General features: G+C 39.5%; 1 protein-coding gene across 4 annotated transcripts in view; it reads left to right on the top strand.

Moving 5' to 3' along the window:
• The window catches only part of LOC146476835 (uncharacterized), a 68,101-nt gene that overhangs the window by 48,735 nt on the left and 804 nt on the right, over positions 1-18,562 (top strand). For all 4 annotated transcript variants that reach the window (XM_085113942.1, XM_085113944.1, XM_085113941.1 and 1 more), the window contains 9 exons: positions 2,169-2,698; positions 8,904-9,197; positions 11,176-11,308; positions 11,737-11,945; positions 13,279-13,463; positions 13,832-14,431; positions 15,363-15,577; positions 16,963-17,003; positions 18,304-18,400. In XM_085113942.1, the coding sequence (XP_084970068.1) occupies positions 2,169-2,698; positions 8,904-9,197; positions 11,176-11,308; positions 11,737-11,945; positions 13,279-13,463; positions 13,832-14,431; positions 15,363-15,577; positions 16,963-17,003; positions 18,304-18,400 (2,304 nt within the window). The remainder of the gene's footprint in view (positions 1-2,168; positions 2,699-8,903; positions 9,198-11,175; positions 11,309-11,736; positions 11,946-13,278; positions 13,464-13,831; positions 14,432-15,362; positions 15,578-16,962; positions 17,004-18,303; positions 18,401-18,562) is intronic.

The raw sequence follows: 18,562 nt of genomic DNA, 5'->3' as shown, positions 1-18,562 counted from the left end.
CATAACATTTCTTTCATCCAAATAGCTCGCCATCGTAGATCTTCACTGGACGGACGAGGCATAGCTGATTGTGATGAATTTATTCATAAAAATCCCACATAACCTTGCGGTCTTGTCTAATATTTTTTGGCGTTGATCCTACAAAATTAATTGAAACAGTTGTATACGGAGTATATACTTTGAACCAAACTTACAAATCACAAATAAGTTTGAACTAGTGAGATTAATCATGTGACCTCTTCACTTTAACATGCGTGCTAGTGTTTTGATCTTAAGATTTCTACTGCGTCACTAACTGAGCTTCGTAACTTGACTCCTGTTCCAGGCATTCAGATAGTGAGGAGCATTGGGCAGAAAATGCGATGCACGCGAATGATAATCGGGAGGGAAGACTTACGAGAGAACGCTTATGTTTTAATATGCTGCCTTACAAAGAATGCGTCATTCATTCTCAAGCCCAATGATATTTGTACGCGTTGAAAAGCGCATTCTGTTGATTTTCACTGACTTGATGAGATAGTACAGCCGCAAGAAATTCAAAGTCGACATTCCATGTAGTTTTATTCAGAATAAACCATTCACCTTCTTAGATGCAGCTTCGGTACGGTTACAATAGTGGATTCAGAACGTTATGAAAGGTGGAGGACCGCGAACCCAGGATGAAAAAGTTTCACCTAAAATCCGGACCTCATTTTCCTTGAGAATAAGGTGGGGTCCAGGCCATTCCTTTAGACGGCCCGCCACTGACTTGTCACAATGTTGCGTTTTAGAACAGTTATTGGAAAACACATAAGGAAAGTTAAAAGAAAGAGAAATAGGTGAAAAATGAACTTAGAACATACAAACTCGGCTAAATGTGACATGAAACGTACCTTACAGATAATTTCACAACATTGACAAAACTTCCATAAACAACTTAAACAACGAGTGAACTATGAACGGCCTACTCGCAGCCAACTAACTTACGAAAACGACATCTGAACTATGAACGATGTACTCGAGAACAATAAACGAGACAAAAGCACAGAGGCATGACATTTATTATTTACAAACAAGAAAGAACATCAGACTTTTGAGAGAAAGAAGAAGTCTTTCTCAACAGTTTTGCGACCGTAAATATTAAGACACGAAGTCACTACTTCGCTGTGCTACTGCTCTTAACTCTTTGGATTTTATTATTTTTAAGATTTGTTTAGGTTCATGAGTTGCAATGGCAGACCTAAGCAAACGGATCATTTTTCCCATTATCAATATACGCTGTTTCTGATTTATTGTACATACCTGATATCACCATTAAGATTTAAAGTTTGTATTAAAATATCGCGAAGATCAATCTTTAGCAGGTAAAAAGTAGGCGAGAATAACTGCTAAAAATTGCTAAAGCTTAAGGATATCTTTGCTGCTTTGCGCTTAAGGCTATAATACAAAACCATTGATTAGTACTAAGGGTAAGTACCCTAAACTTGGCCATTGGCCATTGGAGTCTTATGAATTTCACCAGAATTGCCCGGACATTAGGTGATAACCATATGACTATTATGCAAGTACTAATTCCTGGAAGGCCTGATGCCCAATTTCTACTTGTGTTTACACCCTATTTTTTGTGCGCGGAACCAGCCATTTGGTCGTTCAATTGTTCAGTTCACTTTGAGCTCGGCTCTTCGTTCATTCCGATAAGGTTTACGTGGCCATCTTGGTCGCTTGGCTGTGCCTCTGCTAATTTGGTTGTTCGCTTGTTCGTTTTGCAGTTTGTCATTCGGTCGCATTTTGTTTTGCTTAATCTCGCTGTGTTCACTCGCACGCTCGTTCCTTCGTGCGTGCGGTCATTCTGGTGTAAAGCTGTTGGCCGTTTTGCCCTTATCTCGGTCCCCTGGTCTTGCGTTCCCTCTTCCGTTTCTTTGTTTGCTGGTTTTGCTTTTAGTGCGTTTCTCTGTCTGTCTAGTTTTCATTCGAGATTATAGGCGTAAAAAGTTAACTAATAAATTGTAAACAGTTAAGACAGGTATTAAAACACTGCGAAGAATTCACTTTGTCTTTTAATGGGTAAGGCTGTAATACTATAGAGACAGACTTCTCTTCTTTTTAGAACCTTACCCTCAACAAGTACACAAAAATGAAATGGTTGTGTAGCTAATGGTAACAAAGTTGTTGCTTTTTACTTTGTGCAGGTATGATGGTCCCTTTAGCCTCATTAATGGCTGGTGTCTTGGAAGCCATTCTGCACTTTTCAGTAGAAGTGATTCCAAAGCTACTTTGTCCAAAATAAACATTACGAGCTGTGATTTTACCATAGCATTTTGGGTCATTTCTACTGCCTCTGAGGGACCAAAGGTAGCACTCTGGTCAGTTACTGGAAAACTCACTTACATAGCAATTAGGATGAAAGCCATTGAAGTATATTCACAGTTTAACATGTACAAATGGGAAAATGAAAACTTTACGGATAGTCATTGGAATCACATCGCTTTAACGTGCAACAATTTTAAGATCAGGATGTTCGTTAATGGTAAAGAAACAGAATTAAAGCAACCATGGTACCAAACGTTTGTTCAGTCTTCACATAGGTACATGGCCTCCTGTGTCATCGGAAATAATCTGGATTTGTCAGTAACAGTCCAATCGTCTGCTGGATCTGTTATGGATCTCTACGTAACTCAAGAGGTTTTGTCTGTAAATCAGATTTCAGACTTGATAGAAGGTAAAATAACGTTAGGCTATACGTCAAATTTCGCAAGTAGTATGGTAGGCACCGTTTAGGCGAATATTTTTAGAGGGAGTCTCATTAATTTGGGTGGTGGAGATAAATTAACGACGATGACGTCATAGGTTATTTTCTTGAACTCTTGAATAAAATGCGGTGGATTCTCATTTACGTGCTGTAGAATACATTATTATTAATAGTATGATGTCATGTTCTATTTAGGCTCTACCAACAGGTTATGGACCAGGTCTTTTTTTCTAATGTTCCTTCCTTCCTCTCCTCCCCCACATTTCCCTTTCCTTCTACAAATTTTCATTCTCCCTCCTCCTCCTCCTCCTCCCTTCTCCTCCCAGTCCACCACCACGCTATTATTTCACATATTTTCCCTGCTCCACCACCATCTACATAACCACCGACAATTTAACCACCACCTCCACTTCCACAATGCTATTGTTTTACGACGAACAGCTTAGATTGACCGAAGAGTAATGAGAAAATAAACGATGAAAGCAATGATGTGGAGTTGCTCAAAGTGCGTTGTTAATTTGGATATTGCTCGTCATTTCTTTTTTGTTTTGTTTTGTTTTGTTTTGTTTTGCTTTGTTATTTTTTTTTTTTTTTTGGAGTGAGGCAAAAGCTTGGGAGAGTATTTTAATATGCAAAAGCCGTGATCAAACACCGCACAACATCTATTTCTTTTTATGCAAAACATTCTTATGTGAATTTGCAGACGATGCAGCTTCCAAACACAAGAGATGCTTTTAAATAAAAGTTATCATTCTGGATTCTTGAGAGAAGCTTGGAAAAACAATTTGATCGATTTTCGTTTCGTTGTATAAGGATTTGTAGTAAGCACTAACCAAAGATCATTAAAAATGTACACATAATATAGCGCGCCTATACTCAGCCACCAAAATTATTGCGCCAAAACACTTACCTGTATGCATTATACTCAAAGTTGTATCCGACTGAGAGTGGGAACCACAACGTGAAATAATCGCTCCTATTCCTCTTCAGTGAATCAAATCTGTTCGCAGAAATTTAAAAACACCGGTTTAGAACATTAGCATTGAGGTGGCGGTGGAAGTTTAGGTAGAGGTTGTGGTCGTGGTGGTGGAGATGGTGGTGGTGTTTTTGGAGATGGCGGTAATGTGGTAGTGGTGGTGAAAGAGCGAAAATAAATGAAACAATGGCATTGTGGCTGTGGAGGAGGTGGTGTAGGTGTAGGTGTGGTTGTGGTGGTGGTGGTGGTGGAGATGGTGTTGGGGGAGGTGGTGGTGGTGGTGGTTGTGGAGGTGGTAGAGATGGTGGTGGTGGTGTTGGTGGAAGTGTTGGTGGTGGAGATGGAGGTGGTGGTGGTGAGGATGGCGGTGAAGTGGACGAGGGAAAATACATGAAACAATAGCAGTGTGGGGGAAGTGGTTGTGGTGGAGTAGGATGAAGGGGAATATAAACGTGGAGAAAGAGAGTTGGTGGAGATAGTGGTGGTGAAGTAGGTGGTGGAGTAGGGAAAATACGTGAGACGGTAGCGTTGTGGTGGTGGGGGTTGTGGTAGAGACGAAGGGAAAATATAAATGTGGAGGAGGAGGAGGAGGAAGCAACGTCAGCAAAAATAGATTGGCCTGTCAAACCAGTTCATAACCTGTAAGTAAGCCTTTAATAGAACTTGACATCATGCTATTATTATTATTATTAATGTATTCCAGAGCACGTTAATGAAAATCCAACGCATTTTGTTTATGAGTTCAATAACCTATTACGTCATCGACGTTAATTTACCCCCCCCCCCCCCAAAAAAAAAAAAAATGACGATTGCCCATATTTGGGTAATGTATTTATCCAACCAAAACTTCTATAGGATAAATAAAACAACCAAACATGGGCAATCGACATTTCAGTTCGCAGCATCCAAAATTTGGGTATCAGTTCCCTCAGATCTCAAAAGCCCGCCTTACATAACTTCAAATAACAGAACGCAATTATTGAGTACAAAAAATTTAGATTTTGGCAAGTGTGGAAAGATTTTAATAGAATCCGACAAACTCTCGCCATTTTCGGCCGATCGTGCAGTGGCGTAAATACTAAACACTTTAACAAAGTTTTTGGTCTCCAATCAATAGTTCTTAAATGAAACGATAAATTTTGCAAACATATACAAACATAAGTCGAAAAGTAGAGCGGATAAATTAGAAAACTACTCGAAACTTTGAGAACATTTTTTTCTTTTACAACAAGTAAAACGCGGGTAAATTGATAACGTGAGCACTTTTCTGAAGTGCACTAAAAACGTAATACAGCTATCACTACGCTAGGATTTAGATGCAGTTATTACAAAGAAGAAGAACTACGCACCCTGGCACTACAGAGCAACTCACCGATTTAACGTCACATTCACTATAGGTAAAACAAAATTTACTCTTCCCCAATATGATTTGATGTCCCTTTCCTTTTCGTTAGGCAAATGTTGGGAGTTTCCGAACATTTTAGTCAGTTTTTTTGCTGTCATAACAACAAGAAAATCGAAGAAAAGATTACATTGTTCGTGGATTAAACTTTCGAACGAACGAATGGGCGACGAATAATCCCAAGCTATCTTGCCCGCTCGCAGAGCCAGCCATATAATTTAACCAAATCCTACGAAATGCCTGAAACTAATCCGATAACTACTTGCTGGCAGTGATGTGAAACAGGTGTCCTTTTGAAAATGTTATTTAATATTATAGATATATGGTATTTGTAACAGCGTGTATTTAATCTATTTTATGATGGAGGATGTATACTTTCTTCCTAACCGCATTTACTCTAAACCTTGCAGTGACCAGCTCGAAAGCTAATGGCTACTCATGGTCACTGCACACATATAATGTTTTCTTGTAACTGCTTACATGCGCAATGAACGATTTATCGCAATGTAGGGAAATGTCACTCGCTCGGTCGTTCCATCGGTCACTCCTTGGGCTGTGAACTTTCGCCACATATGGCGTACTCTCACGGTTCGCGTAAGTTTCTCTCCTCCATCAATTATAATACACGGTTTCTGGAGTTCCAACTTAACAGAAATAGACTAAAGAACACTCTACCAATGTATATAGTCCTCTTACGTTTTTTTTTTTGGTAAGAAAAGCGCCGTATTCAAAGGCTCAAGCAGATCGAGATTGTCACCCAAGTCAACATGGAGAAACCGTCCGAGGGTGTTTCCTAATCATTCGCGTATTCTTCTTGGGCGGTCCGATATAATCCCAATTTTGCCTTCACTACACAACCGAACACACACAAACTTGTGAGGCAATGGGCGCATCGGTCAGCCAGCCCATGGTTTTATTGACACATCAATAAAATAAGATATACAAAATACAAGCTGTTACAAGCACCATAGCCGGACACGTAAACCCGAAAACCCCGTAGGGAAAATAGGGACCGTGTACCCCCGACCAATGCTATGGCGCAACCTTTGGGGTTTTAAGGTTAAGAAATTACAATAAAACACCAAATAAGAAACTGAATAACAAATTATGGTCTGGCGAAATAACAATAAAACACTGAAAACAGAAAATACAAACTGAAATCAAACAAACTGATGCAACGCCGATGGAGGCTGACCGTAGAATGTCACAAGTTACACAACGGACTCTATTTCAAATCCCCTAACCATGAAACCTCACGCGCTACACTAGCACCCAGTTCTCTGTTCCGTGTCGGCAAAATATTAATTTATGCCAACGCTTATCACAAATTACATATTTTGCCTTCACTACACAACCGAACACACACAAACTTGTGAGGCAATGGGCACATCGGTCAGCCAGCCCATGGTAGAAATCTAAAGAAAGGGCTAGAGCCTACAGAGACAGAGACTTTGACACTTCAAGCCTGCTAGCTAACGAATCCTTAACATAAATGTTTTTAGCTGTAGAAGTAGCCCAACGGCCATGACGCTGAAGATTCCTCTCTGAAACACCGGAACTAGCTGCCAAGGTAGCACTGCCCGATCTTGCTGAATGTGTGCTAAACTTAGAAATGTCAGGAACAATACTTGCAAATGACTTCTTGAAAGACTGCCTGTAAGAAGAATAACTAATAGGCTTATTAACAGAAATAAGGCGCTTACGACAGCCTGAAGACGTAATAGGCCTAAACACAAACTCATCGGAGCCATCAATAATACCAGCCTTCAGCATATATGACTTAAGTAGGGTACAAGGACAAGTGCAAGAACCAGACTCAGCAATTACAATGGATTTCCCCTCCCTCAACTGATCCGTCTTACTTTTTGCGACATTGATAGTAACAAAACCTTCATTAAACTCCACGTCCCTACTGCGAATGAAACACAACTCAGAGCTTCTAAGAAACCCAGAAAAGGCTATAACAAACATGACTAAATTTGTTAATTGCAAGAGATCTTCTAGATCGCACTCTGAAGCAAGAATCTTGAGATGATTCACATCCAGGGGCTCCTTCCTGTTGGTGGCTGGACGACTTGCAAGGCGAACAGCTCCATCTTTTACTGCGACAACAGTAGAATGCAAGGTAGGGGAGTCAACTCCGGCCAGGAGATGGACCCACTTGAAAGCATAAAACGCACAATTGATAGCGGAAACAGAATTGGAGGACTCGAGAATATGCTGCAAATAAAGAGCACAATCAGTAGGCCTCACTGGAAACTGGGATGTGCCCAGGACATCTCTGGCAAAAACTTTCCATCTATTGAACGCCCTTAAATAATTCAGAGAGGTACCAGACGCCCTGGAGGCCAGCACGGTCGATTTGAGATTCTCTCTTAACTGACGCACTCTATCAGTGTCCTGGCTATCTGAAGACCAGAAACCGGAAACGAAGATATCTAGAGCAAAAATAATGAAGAGGACAGATGAGAGAAAAAACTATGAATGCCACAAAAATAAAGGTTTTATTGAATATGCTCTAGAGCGGACTGAGCGTCCTCGGCGGCCTCTTTAACCGCTTTGATAGCGTTAAACTGATCCTCGTTGCTCTTCTTTTTGAAGTGGGGAACTGAATCGCGCTAGATTCGCTTGATCTCAGACATTTGTTGAGAGGCAATGGACTCGTTAGAGCGCTTGGGATCAGAAACCGAGGACTTGACGAGTTCCTGAATCTGCATGAGAAGGCCACTATTATTCTCCGCGATAGCTTGCTTCACAGCTGCTTCATCCATGGTGAAAGGGACAAAACGATAATGGAAAACGACTGAAATCAAACAAACTGATGCAACGCCGATGGAGGCTGACCGTAGAATGTCACAAGTTACACAACGGACTCTATTTCAAATCCCCTAACCATGAAACCTCACGCGCTACACTAGCACCCAGTTCTCTGTTCCGTGTCGGCAAAATATTAATTTATGCCAATGCTTGTCACAAATTACATCTGTTGGCTGTGAAACTCGCAACCTCGTCCCCAGGGTCTCAAATCTGGGAACGAGGTTCTTAAAATCACTGACACCGGAAATAATTGTTCAATACATTTATTAATCTCTATAAAACCACGCGTGGCCAAGTGGTATGATGCATTCCCTTTGAGCTGGAGGGTTCGGGTTCAGGCCTGCTTTGGGACCTATTCAATTTTTTTTTCTTTTTCTTGTACTTTCTCGTCTTTGAAAGCCTACCACTCCAAAGGCTCCAAACAATCTTCAAAATTGCTTACTTGCTTACTTAAAAAATCAAAACTGACGAAATGTGTGAAAAGTTTAGGGACCATCGCCCCAAACTATTCAAGGAGATCCATCTCGCTGAGAGAAAAGGCCGGAAAATCTAAGCGGCGTAGAATGAGGCATAAATGCGGAATAAATAAGGACGCTTTTTAAGCCTTTACAGCTTTCCGTTTTAATACGCCAATCAAACACAACGCGAACAATATTTTATACCTTTCAAGTCACACTCCATTCCCGCATGGCGTCCACGAATCCTTGTAGCGTAGTTTGATGCGAGTACTGCGTTACGGCTACCACTGTTCACTTCTGCATTCACGAGTTGGCTCACAGGAGCCTTTGATTTTCTTGCTGTATTTTCTTGTATTTATCTTCTCCATAAATCTTTTTTTTTTATGTAAAATATGTACATATTTTGTAAACAGTACAAACTGAGAAAAAACTTTAATCTAACCTAAAAGTATAAAACAAATACTTATAAAATTGTTCTGTTACGTAGCTGTTGTAATTTGTATTTTATTTCACTGATTAAAGGCAAACCGCTCAAGCCTCCTATAATAATCAACAAGGAAAAGGAAATAGATGGCTGCGATGTAACCGTTATGTGGAGACTCCCAACACGAAGCGCATGCCCCGTTACGTACACAATTCGGTACAGGGAAATCAAGATATTCATGAATGATAGTGATCCCGGCTGGATTATAATTCACAATGTTACGAGTACTTACCACACCATTCCACTTGACTGCGATAAAGAGTACGAAATAGCAGTCACTGCTGGATCCACGAGTGGCTGGTCAACTTCCTGGCGAGTGAAAACCAAGTCAGGTATGACAACCTATTATGTTTGTACATCATGCTCTACGTGAATGTAAAACACGTACCTAAAGTAATCTATGGAAAAAACACAATTGGCATTAATTTTAATTGGTTAAGTTGCGCTAACTAACTAGAGAGAATATTTAACTAAAACAAATTGATCGTATATGGAAACGTTAACATATTGCTACGGCAACGTTTATGTAAAGGGTCACTTAATCAATACTAGCTGCCCTTCACTTTGAAAATTCATAGTAGAAAACGTGAACGTTATAGGCCTCTCATTCCAAATTAGATCTGCATAGTTAAACAAGATTTAAACTTACTGATACGTAGATAACGCTAAATCACATGTTACAGTGCTTTGTTTCTGTTTAGCACCTTGTAAACAGCGTTTGCCTTATTTAAATCTTAAACATGCTGGTCAGCGCCTTTAAAATGTACTGATACCAAATTTTTGCTGCACCTAGTCTAAACATAGTTTAATTAATCAAACCCTGAGTATAACCTCTTTTTTATCTGAAGGCATGTTACATTAGAGCCAGTTAAGTAACCTAGTCTAATCATCGTTTAATTAATCAAACCCTGAGTATAACCTCTTTTTATCTGAAGGCAGGTTATCTTTGGGCCAGTTAAGTAACGTTTCGCGTAAAATATGTTTACCCCAAATGCATGGAAAGCAGAAAGGTGTTTCATCCTAAACTATTTACCTAATTAAAATGGAGCCTGCTGATTGGTTGAATACTTAAATAACGTCAAAGATTGACTTTGAAATTAATTTTTCGCATTATAATTCGCTATTTTCGGTTCCAGAGTCCTCCTTGTTGTCTATGCCGAGTACCATCGTCATGGAAAATGGGGAACTGGTACTAATAGAGAGCACGACACTTTTTCCGTGGTCGCCATATTGGATTTGCGTACTTAGCCTTTGCTTCTTCGCGAGTCAACAGAGAACTCACCTTTTATCCATGTTGTCCAGTAGTTGCATGGTTATGAATTGTTTTGCTCTATTGACATGAATTGTGCGACAGCACATGTAGTCGTATGTTGAGCTTTTTTGTGCGCGTGCGGATTAGAGCTTTACTGATTGCATTATATATTTTTTGGCAAGGGGAACAACTTTTCCACGAAACAGTCTGAACACACTTTGTGAAATCGCTTTGAACTCCTCACTTCTTTGCCCCTTTGCAATCAAGTTTGACTCCAACGAAAGCTGGATAACTTCCGAATAGGCTTACCTGTCAGAATTCCGAGAAGAAACAATTTCGAGGCAGCGTTTGCAAAGACTTTTCTTGTTCAGATTTGTCAGGCTGTTTTTTGCCTATGTTTTACGCGGAACGTTACTTAACATAGCGTTTACTGCCACATTAATCTTGACCAGCTTGGCTTCGCACTGGCTTTGAGCGTTAAGGACTAATGTTTAATATTAAAGCAAACACCGCCAACTTTCGTGAATTTCGCTCACACTTATCTGAAACAATTTGGCATGACATCTAGTTCTTCACGTGACTTGAAGTTTCCATGGCAACAAGATCTTGCACCCACCTTTTGTTAAAATTTTGATTTGTTATACTTTTTGTTAAAAACTTCTTACTAAGTGTATCATCGTGACTTCACATTTTTATACCATTTTAGCATTCCTTTATTTGTTTTGATCGTTCTTAGATCAATTTGAACGGTTTTAGAAAATTGAAAATTCCAAGATGGCGGCTGCAAAGAATAAATGACGTAATTTGCTTGTCAATTTGCATCTTCGTGCCATTTTGCGGACGCAATTGAAGATAGTTTTTTGATGTACTATTGACCCTTCAAGCCTTTTTGTCCCAGTTTTAGCGCTCTCTTGAAGTTACAGAGGGAGTGAGGCACTTTGTACCCCCTTCCATCGTTCCAGGCTGAATAGGATTAGTGTTACTGTTGTGATGAGGATAAAAGTGATTGTAATCGAAATCATTTTTTTAAGTTAAAAAGGATTCTTCTCCTACAACAGATGCAACTGCAAACAGCCTAGCAAGAACAGTCTACCTCACTGTGGGAGTCGCCATTGCGCTAATTGCCATAATAGTCGGGGCAATAATTTGCTACAGAAGACGAAAAATAAAGGAACACAAAACTCTTGGAAGGTATAAAAGCATTTTCTTAGTCATTCGACATTACCAGTGTGGAACCTGACTATATTAACTTAACTCAAACATTTCAATTACACCACATGAATTCCGTAATAGGCGTCGTTACCAGTACGATTAATAATTCAACAGGCCAGTTGTTTACACACTGTTATTCATAAATTAATTCAGTAAAACTATGTCAAGTTTAAATTACTAAAAAAATATGATACTTTTGGTAAAGAGTGGAAAGCGAGTTTACCAATCCATTCAACCTTTAATTCTGAAAGCTGGTTCTTGTGGCGCCTAGGTTAAATGAAGGAAATAAACCCGTCCCATCGTTGAGCGATGCCTTACCGTCGCTGAGCAATGCATTTTGTTTCGTTACAGTTAAATTCGTAAAGTGGTTAACCGAGATTGAACTCTATCGTATTATATTTTGTAAGATCCAAGTCCGACATCATTCCATATTTGTTACGTGAAGTCCCGCCCGAGCGAGTAACCTTCATGGAGGAGCTGGGTCGAGGTGCGTACGGTAAAGTTCATAAAGGAGTACTGAAGGAATTACCCAAACGTGAAGTATTTTTCAAGCCCAGGGAACGGAGAGTAGACACCTGTAGTGAAGGACGACTGGTTGCCATAAAAGTTATACTTGGTAAGAAAATCATTGATGTTCTACTTGGTAAGGAGATCATTGATGTATAATTTAAAATGTATACCACCTCAAAATCACAATTTGCCCAGTAAATGTCAGTAATTAAAGAAAAGGTTGGCTGGTCATCAAAGTTTTATACCAAAGTGTCCTTATTATCCGGGTGTCCGTATCAAGCGGGCTCTCAGAAGAAAACGTCACGGACACATGTTTTGTCGACACAAAGACTAAAGCAGTAACTGTAACAAGTTCAAACTAAAGAAACCTCACGCTCATTTATCGTAGTCTCGGACTAAAATTATTGTCGTGATTGGTACAATGTCGTTACGAAATAAGAGAACGTTTCAATAAGATTGACATTTTTCAAGGCGTGTCGACGATTGGTGTTTGCATGAAGCAATCCAACGAAGATAGCTTTTATTACACGACAGAAATCGATCGAACTGATCTTCAGTCACAGTACAATTTCTGTAAGTGAGGGAGTTTGCTTGTTCCAATTAATCAGATTACAACATTATTGTATTGTTCTTAAAACACGACAACGGAATCAAACTCCTATCAGCATCAGCCGCCGCTCGAACGCTGATGCTGATAGCCGCAAGCCAATGACGTAAAATGGGAAGTAGAGTACAAGCAATAACTGCAACAAAAGTACAAGGAAGTGAAACTCTTGTGTAGGCATAGTAGGCGGATAACATTAATAAAGGACTACGGTACAAGGGTAAAACACCGGAAGAAAGTGAAGACTGATCAAACATGTCATGCTATTTTGCTACTGTTTTTTTTAGTATTACAATCATTTTAATCCTTAGAAATCTGTCACTATTTGAACAGGGTACAATGTCCACAATTAGCCCATAATTGTGACAATGAAAATAGACAGCGTGCAGATAACCAGTGTCTGTAAAGCAGGGTAGACGATGTATGAGAGTTTGTCACTCGGGACACAGAATATCCGTATTAACCGGTGTCCATATTAAGCGGATTAATTTTAGAGAAAATATATGAGCTTTTCGTTAGGACAAACGAAACTGTCCGTTGTATTCAGGTGTCCGTAGAGCGGGGTTCCACTGTAGTGTCTCAGCCCATAAGAAACTAAATACAAAACAATCGCTTTATAGAAGCCATGTTTGATTTGTTCACACTTACGTACGTGATGATTCTCTCAGCAACTGGAACTGCAGAGCGAGGGTAAACTTTGTCACAGCCAACTTACATGTAATCTTAGCACCATATGCGTTCAATTTTAAAATCGCTACAAATACTCTTTGTGCTGAATTACTTGACAACCTCCTGGTCCATTTTGGTGACGTTGCTTCTCATTATTTTCCTTCAGAAAGAGCCGGCTTACAAGGAAAAAAGGCGTTTCTTCAGGAAATTGACGTCATGAAAGAAATTGGTTTTCATCGGAATGTTCTAAGCATGCTCGGCTACTGGGAGAGATCAGAGCCAATCATGTTAATACTGGAGTATGTGCCACACGGGGATCTCCTCCAGTGGCTTAGGAACAAAAGGCACAAGGTAAGATTCAAATAATCTTGATACTCTGCTTGTCCCTTGGATTTTCTGGGACGAGGGTTCGGGTAAGCTGTCGCTCAAAGGGTGTTGCACCTGGAATTCCCGAAGTGCATAAATGAATAGAAGTATGCATACAGTCGGCACTCTTTAAGTATTGTTTTTCTTCCCTGTTGTTCATATTTTTTCGATGTTGTAGATTATTACGCTACACATTAATAATATTTAATTCTGGCCCTGAATAAAATGAGATTCTTTTTCAGTTCTGCTGATATTTTGTTTGTTTGCTTTTTTATTCAACATTTTGTTTAACCTAGCAATATCTCCTTAATGATCAATATTGTAAAATAATAATGTTTCTTTCAATTCGACAGCTTCAGGTGAAAAACACTGTTGACGTTTATGTCTTTGAAGAGCTGGCACCTCGTTCAAGTGACGAGGGTGATAGCAATGATAATGAAAATTCCAAAATATCTTCTGAAATCCTAACCAAGGAAGATGCCCTAGGAGAAAATGCAACCGACGAGGAAAGAAACGAAGACAACACGGAAGAAGAAGAAAAAGACGAAGAAGAAAAAACAAAGGTCGATGAAGAGAATGACGTAACCCCAGGCAGCGTTGCATTCACAGCTCAATGTCAACCTTCCAGCGTTTTGGAAGAAACAGAGTTATCGCCAAGCGACAAGACTCAGCAATTTGGATCCCACCAAAAACGGAATGAAGAGGATGTGTCAACTTTAGATGTACCTCTGGTCGAATTTGGCCGTGTCCCGAAAAGAAAACCGCTTTCAACTCCACCAAACCAAAAAGAAGATGAGGTTCTGGAGAAAGGTTTGACATCCGCCGCCAACGAAGGAAGTGCAGATGTGAAGATCACCATCCAGCACGAGAATGAACCAACTGGCGATGATGACGATGATAGCATATCCGCAAAGGATATTCTCTGTTTTGGGTGGCAAATAGCTCAGGGAATGGTAAGCGAACAGCTCTAAAGATTGCAATCATGCAGAGGTGAAGAGCAAACGCTAGAAACTTTCAATTCCTTCTTCTCCCAGATAGTACTTGTGAGCCTACGTAACAGAGTGGATGATGGAATGGTACAGAAAATACTCTTTGTATGAACAGACTTACACCCGTTCATTCTTGTTTCCTCTCGTTTGCTGTCATGTTATAAACTGCCAAGAAATTGTGATTTATGCTAGGCATAACCTCGTAGTTAGCTCTCACAATATTCACACTTTTTTTACAGACGTTCTGTTATACAGGTTCACTCATGATCGTGCAGTACCGTTTCTTCTGGGCATGTAACTCAAATTTTAGATCGCTTTTATTATCTTTTCGTACACCTTATAAATCAAGTTTATTTTTTTTGCATTCTAGTAAAAGAATTGCTTTGTATCTACGAATTTAACTTAATCCACGATCTTCCCATCCCAATATTGTCTATTACGTTCCCCAAATGAACTTTACTCAGCCCTTCTAAAACAAATTTCGTCACAAAAGCAACTTGCTCAACAAAAAAGAAGCCGAGGGCTTATTTAATATGCATAAAAAATTACACATCCGAGAAGTAAGAAGATTTTTTTAGCTTAGTTGGAACACACCGCCCCACCGTGCCGTCTTAAATAGGAGTTAGAAGCAGTATGGCATCTAAATCGATTTGGCTTGTCAAAAAGTAAAATTTTTAAAATTATAAGCTACACAAGAGCTTGATTTTTGATATGACGTCAAAGTGAATATATAACTTAGTGCGCCAAGCGACTGTAGCACTAGGTACTGCGTCTAGAGGTGGGGCGTCTGAAACGGGTGCAAAATTTGTTATGTGATCTTCGTTTTGAAGGCTGCTTCGTCCAAAGAATATGTAAATTACCTGGTTAAAATTCATTCCTATTTTCGTTCCGATAGGATTACTTGGCCAACAGAGGATTTGTTCATCGTGATTTAGCAGCACGTAATGTTCTTGTTGGCGAAGACAGAGAGGTGAAGATTTCTGATTTCGGTTTGCTACGCCACATGAGTGATGGGGAGATCTATGAGGTGCAGCACACAAGGAAACTGCCCATCAAATGGACTGCACCTGAGGCGCTTGAGAACGGAATATACTCCGCTAAGAGTGATGTGTAAGTTTGTAAAACCATATCACACGAGACTATCATCTATAGCATATTCGTATATACTCACTTAGCAAAGTTGTACCTTTTAAGTACTTCCTTTTTTGGTGGAGATGTTCTTAAGGAGAAGATGAAGTCTCTATAGAATGCAGCTATAACTTTAAAATTATGACGATATAATTACCTTTTTATTATATAAAATTTAGTGGTATGCCGAGTGGTAGAAAATCGATAAAAACGCTATCCCGCCAGTGGCGATATCATTTTTATCCACACATGTGTGATATCATTTTTGACCAATCAGCTCGCAGTATTTTCGCGCGCTGTCAAGCACTTGTGGTTTTCCGAAGGGTTTCTGCCGCTGTCGTTTGGTCTTTTGAGAGTTTTTGAGTTGGTCTTTTCGCGAGTCGAAGGTTTATTCTAAAATGGAGACAAGCTCAAGCAGATATGTTGAGATCACAGATAAGAAACTGATCGAATTCGTAGAAGCTAGAACAAGAAAATCCGAATACAAAGAGGAAACTTGCGTACGACGTCGAGTTGTGTGAGGGTAGTTGAAAGCAGCGATAAAAGCTAGGACGGTATGTTCAGATTTACTTGTTACTGTAAGCCAAATTTCTAACCATATTTAATATGCCATTAGTTTATACGAGGGACCTACCTGTTTATCCGTTTTCTATTTATATAGATTTTATTTGTGGCCTTTTCGCTTAGTCTTGCTTTGTATTGACATAACTCGGCCTGGTTTACCATTGATACAAATAAACAACTGACTGTAAGCTTATGTACTCAATTTCAAACCTTAGTTTTTGAAATAAGAACAAAGCATATTTTGCTGTATTGTGAGGATTTTATATAATAAAAAGAAAATTACATGGTCGCTTGGAGATACGAAATTTCTCTTCTCATGTTGAAAAATATTTCACTCGTTCGCTGCGCTCACTCGTGAAATATATTTCAACACTCGAAGAGAAATTTCGTATCTCCGCGCGGCCGTCTAATATCCTCTATATATTGGTTTTAATGCAGCTTTTAATATCGGTTTTATCATGGCGAAAACAGGTAGTTTAGGAAAGAAAACCGTAAACTATGGAAAAAAGGGACACGGAAATGCAAATAGTCGGCCTGGTAGTTATTGACGTCATATCACATTTCTTTTCTATTCCTTATGTTATCAACTCGGGATCACAAAGATTGTCTTAAACTACATAAATAATATCTGCTAGTCCCTCGATAGGTACACTTTATAATTCCAAACGTTCTTATTAGACTGGCGTATTTACAAAATATTGCGACAAATGGTTCCTGGCAAAAGAAAGACTATCAAACTCCAACTGCCCCTTCGAAATTTTTGCACACTTAATTAGTTGCTTTGTTAAATCCTTGCGTTTTAGATGGTCATTTGGGGTACTTCTGTGGGAATTGGCTACCATGGGTAAGATACTCTATTTGTATATATTTATGCAAGAATGGAATAATTTTTTTCTTCTCACTACTTAAATATGTAACCTAGGTTTTCCCCATCATGTAATGGTCATTTTTTTTTTGTTCCAGGGAAATTAAAGGGGTATTGCCACCTATTTTTAATGTCACTTTGAATAGCCAAAAAAGATACAGTCGAACCTCCCGTAAGCGACCACCCATAACGTCAAGGATATGTGGTCGCTTACGGGAGGTGGTCGCTCACCAGAGGTCAGACCACAGGAGGTCTAACTTTCGGGTAATTTACATATGGTAATTGCAGAGACCTAACCCCTTTGCCAGTGCTAATCGAAACCCATAGTTATAACTTTTCCTAGCTACAAGTATATTAAGACTGGTCCAAAATTATTCTAGGCAGAAAATCTTACGGTGTATGGTGATTATTGTTTGTATCTCACAAATTACTTAATCCAGCGATTGAGACAATTGTTGTGAAAGAAACTTGACTCCTTTACTACTCCAGGTAACGCTGTCTAAATTTTTCAGTGAACGGAACACAAGGAAAAAGATAAGGGAGTTTTTTTCCTAAAAGGGATTCAATATGATTAAAGTTTATTTCAGTGTGAAGTGTGTACAAGTGTATTTAATTAATTGTTTTTAATGCTAAGCTATATCGGGAAACACTTCCGGTAGCTCCGACTGTAAGATTTACGGCGTCCGCTGTAATGATGTGGCCAATATGTTACAGCGACACATTTTTCAATTTCCGCCCGTGAGAGATACAGCTGATTGTGTGTCAAGTGGTCGCCTACGGGAGGTTCAAAACAATTGAAAATTTTAAACAATCATCTCCAAAAGTGGTCGCTTACAAAAGGTGGTCGCTTACGAGAGGTGGTCGCCTATGAGAGGTTCCATCTATAGTGATTTGACTTGAAAACGTTTGGTATTTTGGAAAAGTGGTCGCTAATGAGAGGTGGTAGCTTACGAGAGGTGGTCGCAAAGGGAGGTTCGGCTGTGTTTGCATTACTGGACACTTTAAAATGACGGTCCAGTTTCGTTTGCATTTACTCTGTTAGCGCACAGAAAGTAGTATTGGTAAAATTTGGCTCAAAGGCGTTCTCTTTAGTTTGAAAAATCACGTTTCTTGGTTGTGCTCTAAAAGCACTGATAATTTGTCAAACATCATACATTCTTGATCAAAACTTACCAAAACCCCAGTGACAATGGATCCTTAAATCTGGCAGATAGTATCGCGATAGTTTTGAGAGTTCTTTGAAGTTTCTCAATTCTCATTGAATAAACTGAAATTTCAGGTGGCATCCCATATCCAGGAATACGCAACGGGCGGATGTGCCATGTTCTGAAGGGAGGATATCGCATGGACAAGCCCAAGACGTGTAATAATGAGATGTAAGTAATCTATCGATTAATCTTCAATTGTCTATAAAAATAAAACAAAGTCTTGAAAACTGTATAAATGAAGGATTAAGGATTGTCTGAACACCTCATAGAAAGAGAATAATGTAGTGAACTCTGCCCATTGGGGGGTGTTCGTTTCCTAAGAAGAACATT

This window comes from Pavona decussata, unplaced genomic scaffold (genome assembly GCF_977016875.1).
Source record: "Pavona decussata unplaced genomic scaffold, jaPavDecu1.1 SCAFFOLD_72, whole genome shotgun sequence".
NCBI lineage: Eukaryota > Metazoa > Cnidaria > Anthozoa > Scleractinia > Agariciidae > Pavona > Pavona decussata.
This window is presented reverse-complemented; position numbering and strand designations above follow the sequence as displayed.